The 16,770-nt window shown below is 40.8% G+C and overlaps 1 protein-coding gene across 1 annotated transcript in view; it reads left to right on the plus strand.

The window, feature by feature from the left end:
- The window catches only part of LOC139919975 (syntaxin-binding protein 4), a 71,053-nt gene extending 54,760 nt beyond the window's left edge, over nt 1-16,293 (plus strand). The window contains exons 10-21 of the mRNA XM_071909866.2: nt 107-248; nt 950-1,022; nt 6,318-6,406; nt 8,706-8,802; nt 10,002-10,129; nt 10,529-10,621; nt 11,258-11,323; nt 12,814-13,011; nt 14,380-14,496; nt 15,542-15,591; nt 15,700-15,830; nt 16,150-16,293. Of these exons, the coding sequence (XP_071765967.2) occupies nt 107-248; nt 950-1,022; nt 6,318-6,406; nt 8,706-8,802; nt 10,002-10,129; nt 10,529-10,621; nt 11,258-11,323; nt 12,814-13,011; nt 14,380-14,496; nt 15,542-15,591; nt 15,700-15,830; nt 16,150-16,208 (1,243 nt within the window). The 3' untranslated portion in view covers nt 16,209-16,293. The remainder of the gene's footprint in view (nt 1-106; nt 249-949; nt 1,023-6,317; nt 6,407-8,705; nt 8,803-10,001; nt 10,130-10,528; nt 10,622-11,257; nt 11,324-12,813; nt 13,012-14,379; nt 14,497-15,541; nt 15,592-15,699; nt 15,831-16,149) is intronic.
- Nucleotides 16,294-16,770: the final 477 nt, after the last annotated feature.

Here is a 16,770-nt window from a genome sequence, read left to right on the forward strand (position 1 = left end):
ATATATGCGCTTGTGTATTTATGCATGTTATACATATATATATATATATATATATATGTATATGTATATGTCTTTGTGCACGTGTTTGTGTGTGTCTTGTCTCCAGCCAAGACAGTGTGGTGGAGATAGCCTTCATCCCGGGCAAAGGGCCCTTCCCCAGCAGCACATCTCTCCACAACGGGGTCCAGCGGGCCATGGGCAACAGCTACAGCTCCGGACGCTTAAAAGTCCACGTCAGATCACCTGAGGTCAGCTGCACTTGGTTTCAGACATCAAATAGTACCAGATTATATCAAAAAACTTCCTTTCAATGGAATTTCAAGTTTCGTAGTCGTTTATCGTTCTAGCAGCAGCGTCGAAAATGAAACATCAGCAGTCGCTGTAGTATCAAGAAATTTCTGATGATACCAAGTCGCAGCAGCATTTCAAACTGAACTGAAAGGAACTAAGCTTGGGTTTCCCAAAACCACCGTAGGCCCAAAGATCCACTGACTCGCCATAGCAAGAAAGATGAAAGATAAAAAAAATAAAAAATATAAAAGATGAAAGCCCCAAGCTGTTCTTTGCAGTGACTTGTTGAGGTCAAAAGACATTTTTTTTCAGCAAGTGCAGCGTGGGTTGGAAATGTTATTATTAATCTCCAGTTGTATCGTTCTTGTTCTCTCTCTTCTGTGATGTGCAGTAGGTGATAGATGGCCGTGTCATTCCCTGTAGATGAAATAGAATAACACGTCTTGATCAGCTGGAAGCTCATTTTGCTTCTCTGGAATCAGTTAGTGGAACTGCAAATTATATCTTGTGGTCTTTTGATTGTGTTTTTTGTTGAATGCCAAGTTATTATTTTGTCGTCCACCAAGGACCAAATGTCTGAATTATCATGCATTTTTGTATTTCCCATATCCAATAAAAATCAAATGTATTTGTTCTTCTTCTGTCTTTTTCTGTGCAGATCTGTACAGAGGAGCCAGTCCAAGTGTCTTCACCGTCTCCTGACATCTGCCCACCGGACATTCACATTTCAGGTACAACAATTCACTACACTTCACACTGTCTCTCTCTGTCCCTTTCTCTCTTGCTCTTACCCCTCTCCTACACTCCTAATCCTCCCTATGCCTCTTCCATGGGTGTTATTATACTAATACAGTGCATTCAATCTATCGTACATCAAAACCCTGACAGTATTTAGTTATGATGCGTATGTCCTCTGCTAATGCCTGTGCCGATACTATTGAAACCTGCAGCATCTTAGCATGTGGCCTCCCCAAAGGCCTGAGAGAAAATGTCACTGCTGACAGATTACTATAAAACGTCATACATTATCTCCAAAAGGTCAAAAATATTCTTATTTCAATATTGACAACCATATATTTATAAATTATACAACTTGAACAGGTTTTAGGAGTCCTAGTGTCACTGTCTTAGAATATGTACATTTTAAAGCCTTAAAAGTGTTAAACTGTCTTAAATGCGGTTATACAAGGTCTCATTTTTTAGGTTTCTTTGCACTGCATGTCCACTCTTACATTAATACAGAACAGGGTTAGTAGTACAATCTGCATCCTATCTGCTTTACTAAACACAGCTGGACTTCATGTTCATTAATTTCCTGGTGTTCTTTTTCTTATTCTGCCCATTTATAGTTTCAGAACTTTCATTCAAGCAGAAATATGCAGATATTGACAGCCTTGTTTTATTTTGGCTGTTTAATCCTTTAGTCTTAAAGTGATGTTGAACTTTGTTAGTATCTTGGGTTGTGTATCTTCCTCCATGATATATCGGTGATTCTCTGTTATCTGTTGCTCTGGTAGAAACGTTTTGCATTTTTTTTTCTCTCCATTCACTGCCATTGTATGGAGGAACAGGTCTCAAAATCATACTTCTAGCACATAAAGGAATACCTACAAAGCAGATTCTAACAATATATAAAAAACTAGTCATGTTGCTGAATTGTGGTTAAGTGAATCACTTTCTTTATGTTTATTAAACCTTTCAGTTTGAACAAGTGTAACACCGAAATCCAGTCAGAGGAAACTTATGCCGATGGAGCAAAGCAAATAATACATTTACCAATAATTGTAAATCGGCTAATTGATTTTTGTTCCTATTGGTAGTTGCCTTATGATGATCACCAACTTGTGGTCATAGTTTACACTGCTCTTTGTTTAACACTACATCACTGGTTATAGGTTTGAATCCAGCTCATGCCTTTCAACGCTGCCATCCACCCTTGCTCTTTCCCATCCTGTTTCATTATAAAGTATACTGTCTAATAAAGCAGATATATCATAAAAAATAACCTTCAAAGTGCTATCAAACACACACCAAATTGGAGTTAAGAGATTTTCAGTGATTTCTCCCAGAGGTCCCTCAATTCAGACACAGACCAGATGAACCCAGTTCAACTGAGAATGAAAAACGGGGAAATTTTCTCTCTTTTCTGGGATTGGGGATTAGGTGGAGGGGAGAGGATGGGATTTAATCGGAACCACGGCGCAGCAGGGTGTCTCAGATTGCATGGGAATGTGAGGGATCATGAAAATGTCCCATCTTATTAATAGCTGGTATGTTTCGTTAGTAGTGTGCGTGCAATGGTGTGTGAAATGGTTTATATTGTTTTATTTTTGTGTAAAGCACTTTGTAAAGTCCGCTTTTTGAAAAGTGCTATACAAAAAAGCACATTATTGTTATTATTATTATTATTATTATCAATACAGGAGAGATAATAAGAGACAGAGTATTAACAAGCAAAAGAGAATAAGGTAGAAAGCAAGAGAGAGAGCAAGAAAATACATTACAGTGCAGCGATGTGGATGTGTCAGATGATAATCCCCTTCTCCTCATCCTCATAAACAAGATAACAGTGTATCTCCATAGCCGCTGCTACTTAAAACCCAATTCAAAATCCTTCTCTCTACCCTAAGCCTAAACAGCTCAAGGATGATGAGTCATAATTTAAGGTGATTTCCCTAAAACCTTCAAATAGTTAATATCCTTTACAAATTTAAACATTTGAATATGCCTTTGAAACCGCTGGCGAAAAGTAACCCCGCATCTAAACTATGCTTCACTCATGCATAAATGATGAAGAAGATGACAAAAAAGATGAAGAATATGTACGGTGTTAGGTTGTAAGTCAGTGGTATGAAACCTTTATTATGTATTTGGTACTGTGAAATAATGTCCCGTCCAGCATCATAGCTTTTTGAAGTATGTTTCTCACGCCTAAATGATGCTGTTTTGTAGGAGTTGAACTGTAAACCGAGTTTAACTGAACTGTGTTAGATTGTAACTGACACAGTACCAAAGCTTTAGGCAACTTTGCACTTTTGGCGGCCCCCGAGTGGCAGTGGTAGATAATTGTTGTTGAGTTTGAAGAACTTCATTACCCAGAAATCCAGTAAGGAGACAGTGACACTGACTGACCGATGTCTGAATTTTAATAAAAGGCCAACATCCACTCAATATATCAGCAAACCTATATATCGGTCTAACCCAACACTATTTTTGGCAGCGGAACATCAATATTGAAAGACAGGAGGGAATAAAAAACCGATGAATACTGTCAGTCTTGAGTTAAAAGCGCTTAATAGTAGACAGGAAAGCTTTTTAAAGGACCCACCAGACCTGCAGCCACCACGTTAAGGGTCACCCACAGGCTCAGCTCAAGGCCACCCGACAGCCCGTCACAATCCTATTGGCCTGGATTACCCCAGCCAAGGTTATTTCCCAGGTGCTGTGACCACTTAGCTCCCCTCCAGGCTCTTATTGGTTAAGCCAGTTGCTAGCCGTGACAGATGTCAGCAGTTTCAGGTTCGCGGGGAGGCGAGCAGATAGACTACATTTATCATATTCACCAAAAAGCAACATTTAGTCATATGATAAACATGTTGTGTATGCAGGTAAACTGAGGGAATAAAGCCTCGTTCATTTGTTGTCAGCTAAAGCGACTTGGTACCTGTGCATCAGCTTAAGCCTGCGTACTATCACGGCTTTACACACCGCTGAGAGGATATTGGGACACACACACACACACACACACACTCATCTCCTTGACTGGATTGACCTATTTGACAACTTGACCTTCCCCTTTCACCACCACTCATCCTATTCCACAAGGGCTTCAACCCCTTTGACGTCCTATGTCAAAATGGGTTCAATCTGGTTAAGGACATGAGTGTGCCCGTGTCAGTGTGTGTGTGTGTGTGTGTGTGTGTGTGTAAGACGCCAAGGGATGCCATAAGAAGAGGGAGAGCCTGGTTGTCAAAGACGGGTAAAGGATGAGGAGAGACACACAGAAAAGTGGACAATGGAAAAATGCACATTTTATTTTTTAGTGTCTTTTCACCATTTTGCTTGACAGTTGGATGGAAACACACTTTATGATGTGGACTAGTAGCTTGTGTGTAACCAGGGTTTAATGCTAGGCTGTTGTCACGACAGCAGGTCTGTCAATCATCACCGGAGTCATGGGTGTGTGTATGTGGGTGTGTGTGTGTGGGCGTGGGTGGGGGCGGGGTAAATCCTTTGGGTGGGAGATAGTCACCGCAATCAGCTCATATCCCTAGCAACAGGGGGTGTGCGCACACGCACGCACGCACACACACACACACACACACACACACACACACACACACACACAGGAAAGGCTGCCATACCCGTAGCGGGCATACACACAAATCTGGGACAGACAAACTCATCAAATTAATATTAGGCATTGGCTGTCTGCCTCTCTCTCTCTCTCTCTCTCTCTCTCTCTCTCTCTGTTTTCCCTCACTCTCATCTATGTAATCATCCACCTTTCCTCCACTCCTCTCTTTTTAATCATCTGGTTCTCACCCCCCCCTCACCCCCGCACCACACCACCACACACCACACCCCCCTCCACCAAATCCATCTCCAGGCAAGATAGGAGGGAGTATCTGTCCATCCGCTCTGATATTAGAGATTATTCAACAATAGTTCTCCTCCTGTTGTCTCCCAGGTATACAACGGCCTGACATCATGTGCAAATGTCTACTCTCCTCATTATATTTAAATGGGAATAGCCCCATATCATTACATGACAAACTGTCTCCCAAAGGCCACTCCAGAGGTATATAAAAAATGTTCAACAAGAAAAAAGTTTGAAGTTTGGCGTTTATTTATACTTTCGATCTAATTAGACTGGAATCGTTATAAGTTATTGTTGCTGATATTAGAGTGCATGTGTCAGTTGCTTACCATAAAGTATGGTTACTCTACGTCTATTGATCTTTGAGTCATTAAGAACAAACCAGAAAGTGTCTCTGTTGTCCCAGCTTTACCCTACATGTATAACCACAGCTGAATAATCACACTTTCAAGCGATATATTTTCCCATACATATATACAGTATGTTCCATATATTCCCATTTATATGTCCATATGCCCACCTTTCCCACCAGCAAGTTCACGGCCGTTCTCTGGTAGTTGTCAAAAGGCATTCGGGAAAATGTAGGAAACCACTAAATGAACTAGAAGCAGACCAGGCAGGTTGACATGAGGTGGGGACACCAAAAAAGTAAACACATCTGAGGGGGATTTTTCCTTTGAGTGAAATCCAAAACTGTCTCCTAAACAACAGTGAGTGGCTGTCCAGAGAATGCTGGACTTTCCAATGACACACTAAGAAGAAAACAGTTAGTTTACTGATGTCTCCTTACTGGATTTCTGGGTAATGAAGTCCTTCAAACTCTCAAAAATTCAAACAGTTATCTGCCACTGCCACTCGGGGTCACCAAAAGTGCAAAGTTGCCTAATAAAGCTTTGGTACTATGTCATTTCTGGGTAATTTCTGGGTAAATTCAAAGTTACACCCACGCCGACGTACAAAGTTGCCTAGTTCAGCTTTAAATGAAGCATGATCATTTAAGAAATTGACTCAAATAGAAATGAAATAAATTGAATGAATGAATTTAAATCTACACAATTCTCTCTTAATGCCAATGTATTTCAAATGTGTTGAGTTTATTAGTCCAATAACAGTCAGATTATTTCATGGCTCATTTTATCTGTTTCAATCTCACTGATAATAAACCAAACTACATTTTTTAATATACATTTTGAAACAGTATTTATTTGGATGAATTCAATTTAAACTTTTCTTCTGATACCTACAAGGGTCAATGCTGATTTTCTTTTGAGTGTGCAACAAGGATCTAACAACCATATTTGCCTTTCTGATCTTACCCTCTTCCTCTTCTCTTTTCACCCCTCTACCTCCTTCCTATTACTCTTCTCCCCATCTTTACCCCCCCACCAATCCTCTCCCTGTCTTTTTTCTCCTCTCCTTTTCCTAGGCTCCACCAGCCAGAGATCTCCAACGGGGGCCAAACCCAAGATCACCCTGGACCCCTACATCCGCCTCAAATCAGACAAGCTGGACCTGGTGAGTCCCGTCGTTCATTTTATTTTACAGCCAGTAACTTTTATTTAAACTTTTGTTCTACTCAAAATACACCTTCTGCTCTTCCTACTACTCATACTCCTTCTACCATTCCTATATTCACACATAAGCATTCCTAAATACTTTCTTACTTTTTTTTACAAATTTTAGAACATTTCTAACATTATTACTTATCACTTTCTTACTGTTTTTACGGTCTAACTCTAGTTGTGAATTCCTTCCTCAATACCATAACAACAAGGGGTTCATCTATTTCCGATGAACACGCTTGTGTGTGTGTGTGTGTGTGTGTGTGTGTGTGTGTGGGTGGGTGGGTGGGTGGGTGGGGGGGGGGGGTGTACAAATTTTTCACAGTTGTAGCACTTTTCCACCCCCCTCCCCCTAAGCTTTCTCTCCATCTCATTATTGATCTCTCTTGCAGTCTCACGCCACTTGCTCTATCACACTTACGCTTTCCATTTATATATTATTTTTTTATTCTATCATCACTTTCTCTTACTGCCCCCTCCCCCCCCCTCCTCATCTCTCGTCTTTCCCGCTGATGGTCTCTGTTTTCTTCTTCTACCTCGTTCCCTCGCTTTCTCTCTCTCTGCCCCGCGTCTGCACAGCCTACCGCTTCGTTGCCCCGTTCATTCAGCGGCGATTTTAATTTCGTCCGCATCCCCCGCTCAGCAGTAGGTTGACCCTAATCTACCAATTCATTAATGGGATTGGAGAGAGAGAGAGTTTAACTGTTGAACACAGACACAATTCTCTCTCTCTTGATCTGTTGGCTCCCCTGCAAATACGCCAGGATTATGGATATTTTTAGCTTCGAGAGGTACTGTAATGGGTGAAGAAATATCACAAAAGACAAAAAAGCGAAAAAGAAAGGAGAATAGAGAGAGAAATGAACGGGGGAATGTTGAACACAGTACAATGCTTTCTCAATCTGATCAATAGCGTGGAGAGAGAAAGAGTGGCTGGGGGTTTATACATGCTACTGTATGTCAAACGCTGTTCAAGGCTTAGACAACAGATGGCTATGATAGGGACTGGCTGTTGTACCATGCAAACTGTATAAAGGTCAGCCATTCTACAAAGCTTGTAACTGGTGCAAGGAACCAACTGAGTTGAGGTGTCCGTCTGTGCTGTTTTTGCCAGATTTTTGTTTCTTTATTTTGCTGGTTAAATTGGTCTAAAATCGCTTTAAAAAGGTCTTAAAAAGTCTTAAATTTGGCTTTCTGAAACCTGCAGATACCCTGTGTACCACATGTGAAAAATGTATTTGAGTTCTGAGTTTAAAGTCAGAATTCTGAGTTTAAAGTCAGAATTCTGAGAATAAAGTCAGAATTCTGAGATTCTGAGAATAAAGTCAGAATTCTGAGTTCTGACTTTATTCTCAGAATTCTGACTTTAAACTCAGAACTCAAATAAATTTTTCACATTTGGCCCTAATCCTCTTCCATACCTGTGCAATGAACTGAAAAGAACCAAATTTTTACTGGAAAGAAAATGAGAATGTAAGTGGGAATAGTGTTATAAGTGGAACAAAATGTTGTTGCTGCTGTTGATTTTTTTTTGTTTTTTGTTTTTTTGCTCCCATATGAAATAGTCCAATATTGGACATTGAATTCTTTGTAATGGGATGCAACATTAATTATTTAATGCTAAAAAATGCTTCCTTTTCCATTGCAAAAAATAGGAAAGCTGAGCTAGAGCTGGAAAGAGACGAAAGATCTGCTTATGCCTCTGCCAAGATTTTACACACCACTTTTTTCATGTTTATATTATAAAATCCAATGCATAATTAATTATGCATAATAATAAAATTAATTTGAAATATCCCAAACATCATAAAACATCAAATAAAACACATCCCCATAAAGACTCATTAGGCAGTGATAGCACAGTAAAAGTATGCTATTAAGCCTATAAGCCAAGTATTAGAATGTAATATGTTTATAATCATTACCAGTATGCTTTCACAGAATTACAGAGATTAAACAGCCATAAAGAGGATATGCTGAATCTAGAAAACGATACAGTGATTCTGTCTAGTCTGCAGTTAGCCACAAACTGGTATCTGTAAATATTACAAATATGCGTAATGCCTATAATTTGCGCACATATCCTTACCTTACTGTGTTTCATGAATAATGCTTCTACAAACACCGATCAACTTAATCTGCACACTCTGCTGAAAAGCTTTTAAGTTAGCTCACAGTGCTATATAGACCGAATTTAGTTTATTTGAATGTGATTTCATCTCTCTCTCTCTCTCTCTCTCTCTCTCTCCCAGGCTTTGTCCTTCCTCGGTTTGGACGTCACAGAGGAGAAGAGGAGGAAGTTGAAACAGAGTCTGACCACAGACCCACAAGGCACTGTGGCCTATGGAGGTGAGGCCCACACACACACACACACACACACACACAAACACACACACACACACACACCAACCATACACACTTCCACTTGTGTCAACACCAAGGTGAAAGATGTGGCTTGAAATGCTGTCAAATCAGAGCTGCGTGTGCCGCTGTATGTGAGCTCCTTGTTGTGTCACTTGTGCACCGTGTCACATTGTGTAACCGTAAGCCCTCGCTGTGTCTGCTTGTAGCCAGGCAGGCTTTGAGAGTGCAGCATTTTCATGACTGTATGTCACATGCTTATGCAAAACCTTCATCTTCACATTTTAATTTACAGCTGGAGGTGTTAAACAAATGTTGTGGATAAAAATAGTAAAAGTATAAATTTAAACTATGAAAATTAGGCTTGGGCCAATATTCAATATTATTGAATATATTTCATGAAAATCGCAATATTTCCCACGATATCAAATACCCCCCCCCCCCCCCCCCCCTCCAAAAAAAAGGAAAGGAAAATTGGTAGGATGGTAAAAAAAAAAACTAAAATAATTATACTTGAAGTGAAAAATTTTGTCTTTTTAATTCAAGTGCGTTTCCTTCCCCACAATCAGCTTGTATCTAGGCTGTTAATAATAATAACTATTATTATAGCCTAGAAATTTGATTTCATTTGGAAGAAATAAAATAAAATCCCCCCCCCCCACTTTATCTTATACTGACTTTTGGCTTCAAGCTGTTTAGTCACAACTATTTTTTGTCTCTGATTGTCTCATCATTGTTTCCAAAACTCTTGCCAAGATCTTAATTAATTATACAGTCCTATGTGATTTAACACTACTGCTGCAAGTAAAGTTGAAAATGTTTTCAATCAACTCTGCTTACGTGCTGTTACAGAAAATCCACCAATAAATCAAATAATAATAACAAAAAAAATGATTTCCATGGTGCAGGGAAGCTGAATGAAAATGGAACAGTAGTGGACTTGGGATCTTTTTATTTACGTATGAAGGAATTAATGACAGAAATCAATAATGCAGTTAAGGTTTCTCATTGAGAGCTTATTGAGAACACTAACATTCTCTTTAGTACCACTAATATGTTAATGCCCCATGTAGTCATTTCCATTTTCTTGAGAAATTGAGAACATAAAAGTGGTCATGGTAACTATTTTCCCTAGTATTTCCCTAGTATAATCTAGTTATTATCTGTGCTTGTTTGTGTATTTCCAGACTTCGTGGAGGCCACCCGCAACATTTTCCAGGAGAACCTGGAGGAGGCGGGCTTAGCGACGGGCCCGTTCATGTTCTCCTATCACGAAGCAGCCAGCTTGATGGACACGTCCGCCTTCCACTCTCCTGTAAGGAATTCCCACAACCTCTCACATGCTAGCACTCCTTCAGAGATGAAATAAAACAATTCTAAACAGGTGGAATATATTTGTGTCGTCGTGAGGGAACCGTGTATGTGTGTGTGTGTGTGTGCGTGTATGAGTGGGATAATAACCACTCACACACACACACACCCTCACTTACTGTTAACACACTCCTGATTGGCTCTCTGGCTGTTTAATAGACTTAATGGCACACAAAGAAAAGAACACACACACAAACAACAGGATGCAGAATTGGAACACATACTGGACTGCACACATACAGATACACACATGGCTAACATTAAAACCATCGCAACTAACTCTCTGGTCTGTGTGTGTGTGTGTGTGTGTGCGTGTGTGTGTGTTGTGTGTGTGTATCTGCAGACATATGAATCGGAGTGCAGCTACAGCAGTGAAGAGATGGAGCAGTTTCAGACGGAGGTGAAGCAGCTGCAGACCCAGATGAAGCAGCTCAAGGTGAGCACACACACAGCATAAATGTAATCTCATTAGTGTTGTCTTGTAATGTGTTGCTGCACAGACACAGACACAGACATGGGGTCAGGTGCAACCGCCCCCCTGCTTACATGACTAGGGATGGGACGATATGCTCATCTCACGATACGATTCGATACGTGATATGGGGTTCACGATTCAATGCAACCACGATACGATGTAATAAATAAAAGTTCAATGCCAACAAAGTCTGACTGTGCAGAATTCTGTTTATTTCTGAGACACAAATCTTTCTAGCGATGGCATTGTCTTGCTAAAATGTAAACAACAATTTCAAAATGTCATTACAAAGTGCAAATAATAGAATTTCAATGGAGAGTTTGTGAAATTGTGATGGGCAAGTGTCTCATTTGTGATTACTACAGCAGAATAAAATGGAGCTAATATTGCGATTCATTTTTCTGACCCACGATACACATTGTCACATTTTTGTATCACGATATATTGAATTTCGATATATCGTCCCATTCGTATTAGAAACTACTTGTGAATTAACAGTTCCACTATGGTTTACTGACAAAAACTGTGAGTTTGCTTCCTTGATTGACACAAGTTGTAAAACCCTCCCAGTCTTCATCTGCTCCCTCTCTGTGGCAGGTGATGCTGAAAGACACGGAGCACAGCAAGAAAAACCTGGAGGAGGAGCTGCAGAAGACCTCTGAGGTGAGGGAGGCCGCTACATGTTCATATACTGTATGATAAATATGCACTGTGTTTCCATAACAAACCCACACAGCTCTCATATTCCAAACCCAGACCGCCACCAGGCGAAATCCCCACCAACCCCACAAACAGAGATTCTAAAAAAAAAAAAACTACCTATGCGGAAAATACACCCTGAGGGCGGCGTAGGCGTGGGTGTTGTTTTTTTAATCTCTTTGCCCTCCAAAATAGAGGCATTTTAAATTTAAACTCACAGTTGTTGCCTGGACCTGGATCAGTGGCGGCTGGTGACTCCAAAAATTTGGAGGAGGATAGGAGGCACCCAACCCACCGCCCCATGAGATTTTACATATGCTCGCCACTTATCTCTACTTCCCTGTCTTCACTGGAAAATGAAGCAGTAAAGTAACAGCTTACAAGATTTCTTAAAACAACACAATACATTTATTTAAACCAGTCCATTGCATCAATGAGACAGATCAATGCATCTCAGTTTGGTCCCAGTTTGCTCTCTGCAGCATCTATGAACTTGTTGATAGGCGCCCTGTGTAAAAGCTTTGGTCAATGGCGTTACATTACATTACATTACGTCATTCAGCAGTTGCTTTTGTCCAAAGCGACTTACAATAAGTGCATTTTGTCAACAGTAGTGAAACCAACTGTGCATCACAGTCTTCTAATCTTCAAAGATTTTTTTTTTCCTTAAAATGTATTCCCTAACATGCACTAGTCACTAAAAATGAGCTACTAGGGCTTATATTTTTAGTCACTAGTCACTATTTGGTTACTATTTTATTTTGTTTTTACTTGACTTTTCTATTTTTACTGGTAACAATTTAATAAAAACAATTTAATAAATACTCGTACTTAATTTTTAGTTACTAGTGACTGATTTAAGTTTTGCTGATCACTTTTATGTTATTAATAGTTAAAAATTAAGCTGTTTTTTTTAATTGAATGATGCTACACATACATCGACCAGCCCACCAGGAAAACTCCCGCTACTCCAGATGGCCAGTCCACCTCTGGTAGTGACATTTTAGGGCATAAATGACATAACGGCCTGCCATAACAGTCTGCTATTAGCACCTATGTGATCGACGCACTTACGGTGCCTGTTAGTCGCCCTCTCCAAATTCTTCAGATCACAAAACCCTTAGGCAGACCAACTGCTAACGGTACAGTTTCCCATCAGAAGGAATAGTCAGCAATACAATCTGTTAGTCGTGAGAATGCCTGTTAGCCAAGGATATCTCTTATACCAACACTTGTTCACAGTGGAAATTTCCTTAACACCTGATCTAGCATCTTTCATTGTGAGCTTTACCTGCGGAGTTGGCTGTCCACTGGTCAGCAGGGTTTCTCCTCCTCAGTCTCTCTGCATTTCAATAAAATTAGCCCTAACCCAAACGAAAACAGCAGTTATGGGCTTCTGAAAAGATGTTGCTTTACATGAATACTGACCCCGGCATGTCCTGTTGGGTCACCAGAAAGCCTGTCTGACTGTGGAGGAGAACAACCGTCTGAAGAGTCGCCTGCAGGTGGCCGAGGCCGAGGCGGTGCAGCGGCAGGCCAGCAGCGCCGAGCAGGACTACGAGGAAGTCATCCAGCTGCTGGAGGCCGAGATCAGGGACCTGAAGAACCAGCTGGCCGGCAAGAGGCAACCGCGAGGCCTGGAGGCCACCAAGGTCAGTATGCACCAGGATACAGAATCTGATTTTTTCAGGTGTGTCTACGGAAATTTTGCTTTACTTGACTGCAACTAGTAGAGAGAAAGAGGACAGAAAGAGGGCAGAAAGAGGACAGGATGCGCACCTGCCATATTCCAAAATTCACCAGCCACTTTCACTGTTTTACCAGCCAAAAAAGATTTGCACCTGCAACTTTTATGACCGATCAAACTGCTTCTAAATCCTCACATTCCCTCTGCCGCTTTTTCGCACCAGTTGTTGTTCTGAGTTTCTGTCACCACGTTTCCAGTTCCCCTGGGTTAAGGTTTCCTCTTTAATCTTCATGCGCCCTCACTGGCATCTAGTGTAAATAAATGAAGAGTACAAAGCCACAGCGAGTATACACACATTTGTATGCAGGGACATATTTGACTGTGTTTATATCGGGCGTATTCGTTTGTAGCCACGTCTCGGTGAAACACATCAAGCTGCGTTTCCAGTATTCCCTCTGTCTCTTGACTAAGGCAGAGAGCTATTCAGCTTTTTCACCAGCAAGCTCCTTGTACCCATGACGATAGATGAAAGGTAGGGTTTAGATTTCATTCCTCTTTTCACCTCAGGTGGTAAATCCCTCGGCTCTCCTCTTTAAGTGCTGTAATAATAGAAAAATACCAGGAAAATGTGAGAGCTGCTGCAACAGGTGGCCACTTAGATGGATGGCAGACGTGTAAACCCACCTAGTAGCAAACAAACAGGACTTGATCATTAGGATTTGATTAGGGCTCCTCCTCTTAGCTGATGGTAGTTAGACTCTCAGTCGACAACTGTATTTCATTTTTCTGTTATTTTACATCCTGGAATCTTTGGGGGGTTTCTTTGGCACCACAACAGTGTTCAAATACTGTACATGTGTAGACCTTTGAAAAAGACCAGATTGAAACTTATTTTATATGATTGCATTCATTTTAGAAGACAAGATAATGTGGAAAAAGCTATTTTACATTCATTCAGTTATCTTTTTAAAAAATTGGATGACGATCGCACACAAACTTAAATGTTTATTGTCGCAGCATGATGCTGATAAGGGTCCTTATGCTGTTGCAATGAAAATGTAAGTTTGTTATGTGTGCAATGGTAATCCAGTTTTTGAAGAGTTAATTTTTCCACCATGATCAGCAGCTAAAGCACAACTGATTGGGTTCAAGTGCATTTCTTTCGAGCTTGAACTCTCTCTTTGAAATCCATTAACGATTAGGCAACTATTTCTTTAGTCAGCTCCTCCAGTTAAAACAATACTTTAAACAACGTGGTCAAGTGTGTGTATTATGCACACACTCACACACAGAATTGATTAGATGTGTGTGTGTGTGTGTGACTGTTTCCCAGGAGGAGGTGCTGGAGCTGAACAGGAGGCTGACGGCCATCGACTGCCAGCTGAGGAAGTCGGAGCTGAGCAGGAAACACCTGGAGATCTCCAACAAGAAACTGCTGGGCTTTGCACAGGTAAAACCTCCACATGCACCGGTTCAGAGAACGCCTCGCTTGTGAAAGTGCTGAGGTTATGGGATGTGATAAACGCCAAACAAATGCTAGGTCAAAATTGGTCCTTTCATTGGTCCTTTCATCTTATCAGTATGAAATGTTCTATGTGCAATATGGACACAAAAACACTTTTTGCATTATGACTTATTTATTTTGTTATTAACATATATAGCTAATATTTCTTACAAGTACACAAATTTGCATATCAGAATGTTGTATTTCCTCGGTCGATAAAGCCAGAGTGTATTTTCCTGTTCCTCAATTTACAGAGGGATTCGTAAAAAAATGTAAAAAAAAAAATTATAATAAAAAAAAAGACAAGAAAAAAAAAGCAATTTATTTTCATGTAAAATATCACATAATATAGAAAATGAAAATATAAATACATATATATATATATATATATATATATATACATACAAGTTACATTTAAAAAAACTTTTTCTCATACAGGGAATATGTCATTTTGAGAATTTTTTTTATTCTTAGCTAATTTTTTGCTAAATTAAACTATTGTTGCAATTCCTACTGCCCACCAATAGAAGTCGATAAAAGTCATCCATTACTTAATGGGCCTTTAAGAAAATAAAGTCCTAGACCATTAAGGGGCCTGTCAATAGAATACTAGCCGTTGACTACATGACTATCAGTATATGTACTGTCACATACCATAACCACTATACACTATTACATACAGTCTCATAAAAGAGACTGAAGATGCAACATTTGGCACCAGAGGCCACCAAATACCATGACAGGTTCCAACCATTTCCATCTGTCTCTATCAGTCCTATGTGCTGTTATGGAGCTCCTCTGCCCCCTAGTGGCCAAAGGAACAAACTGCAGTTCAAACTGAAGCCTACAACTAGTCCAGTGGATTTTGATCAACTTGCCAGCTATTCTGACTTGACTTTCCTCCCTGTCTCCAACCCTGAAAGCCCTTGCTGATTGTTTTTGTGGGAATCACAGAAAGTCATGTCATTCGTATCGCCATCTCTCTCCTCAGAACGTCCACAAAGTGCTAACAACTCCCAGCTTGTTTGGAGGGGAAAATGGGTAAGCGATCCTAAACATCTCATGCTGAGAGTTCAAGTCAGTTACCTACAGTGTGCGTTGAGGCCCGTGCTATAATCACCGTTCCTGTGTGTTTGTTCCGTATGTCAGGAGCAACAGGTCGTCTCCAGCCACCGAGAGCCCGGACACCCCGTCGCCCCTCCCTGACACGGCTTTCCAGCTGGCTGTGGAGGCCAAAGAGCTGGTGGAAGGAGTCTGCGCCCTCAATACTGACGACACAGGTACAGAGAGTGGAAGACACTAGAATGAAATAGACTAGATAGACTGGAATAGAAATACAGGACAGTGAATCAAGAAAAGAGTTGTGGAAGGAGTTTCGAGGAAAGAGAAATCACCTCATCATTGGAAACCCATTACCTGTTATTAGTCTCCTCTATAATGTACACTCTACTACAACCAGGCCACAGACTTTCTATCACGTTTAAAATATAATAGGAACAATTCTTTATTACATTACTTTTTATTTCTTCCAGTCCCTTGTTCATTTTTATTCTGTATGTTGTTTCAAGCAGATTCTAATAAACTGTATTTGACCTGCAGCATTACTGAGCGACTCGGAGGCGGCGGCGGCCCCGGATGTAAGCCCTCGCCATATGTAGCCAATGTGGGACGAAGATCCAGAGGAGACTGGGAGAGCCTGGGCAGGGCGAAAACCGGGTCCAGTAACGCTGCAGCTGACCGACTGGCCGAACCTACAACTCCGAACCCCCTTAGACGACAGACAAAACCGGAATGCCGTCCAATACGTTTCTCGAAAATAACGAAATAAACTTTCAGAACTTCAAATCCAGTGTCTTTCAAAACGATAAAACGATCTTCCAGCATCATTCGAGGCTTGTGTGTGTGGGGAACGGCTTTGCAAACCACAAGAAATCTTGGTTTTTCGATGAATTTACATTCCTGCGTTGAAGAGTGTAGACGTCCAGGCTTCTAGATGCGGCCGGGCAAAGTGTAGCACAGATCTAGCCTCCGTTTGGGTTGTAGCCTACAGCAGAGACTGTAGCAATGAGACGCAGTTCACATCCAAGGCTGTGTCCTGAACCTTCCCTTACGTCTTACTGTACATCCTTCTCTTACGTCCTTACATTCCTTACAATGACAGATCGACTAGAAACAGGACGGCCAAAGTTTTCATGCCAAAGTCTGCTTGCACGCGTCAAA

Source organism: Centroberyx gerrardi, chromosome 7 (genome assembly GCF_048128805.1).
Source record: "Centroberyx gerrardi isolate f3 chromosome 7, fCenGer3.hap1.cur.20231027, whole genome shotgun sequence".
In the NCBI taxonomy this organism is placed as follows: domain Eukaryota; kingdom Metazoa; phylum Chordata; class Actinopteri; order Beryciformes; family Berycidae; genus Centroberyx; species Centroberyx gerrardi.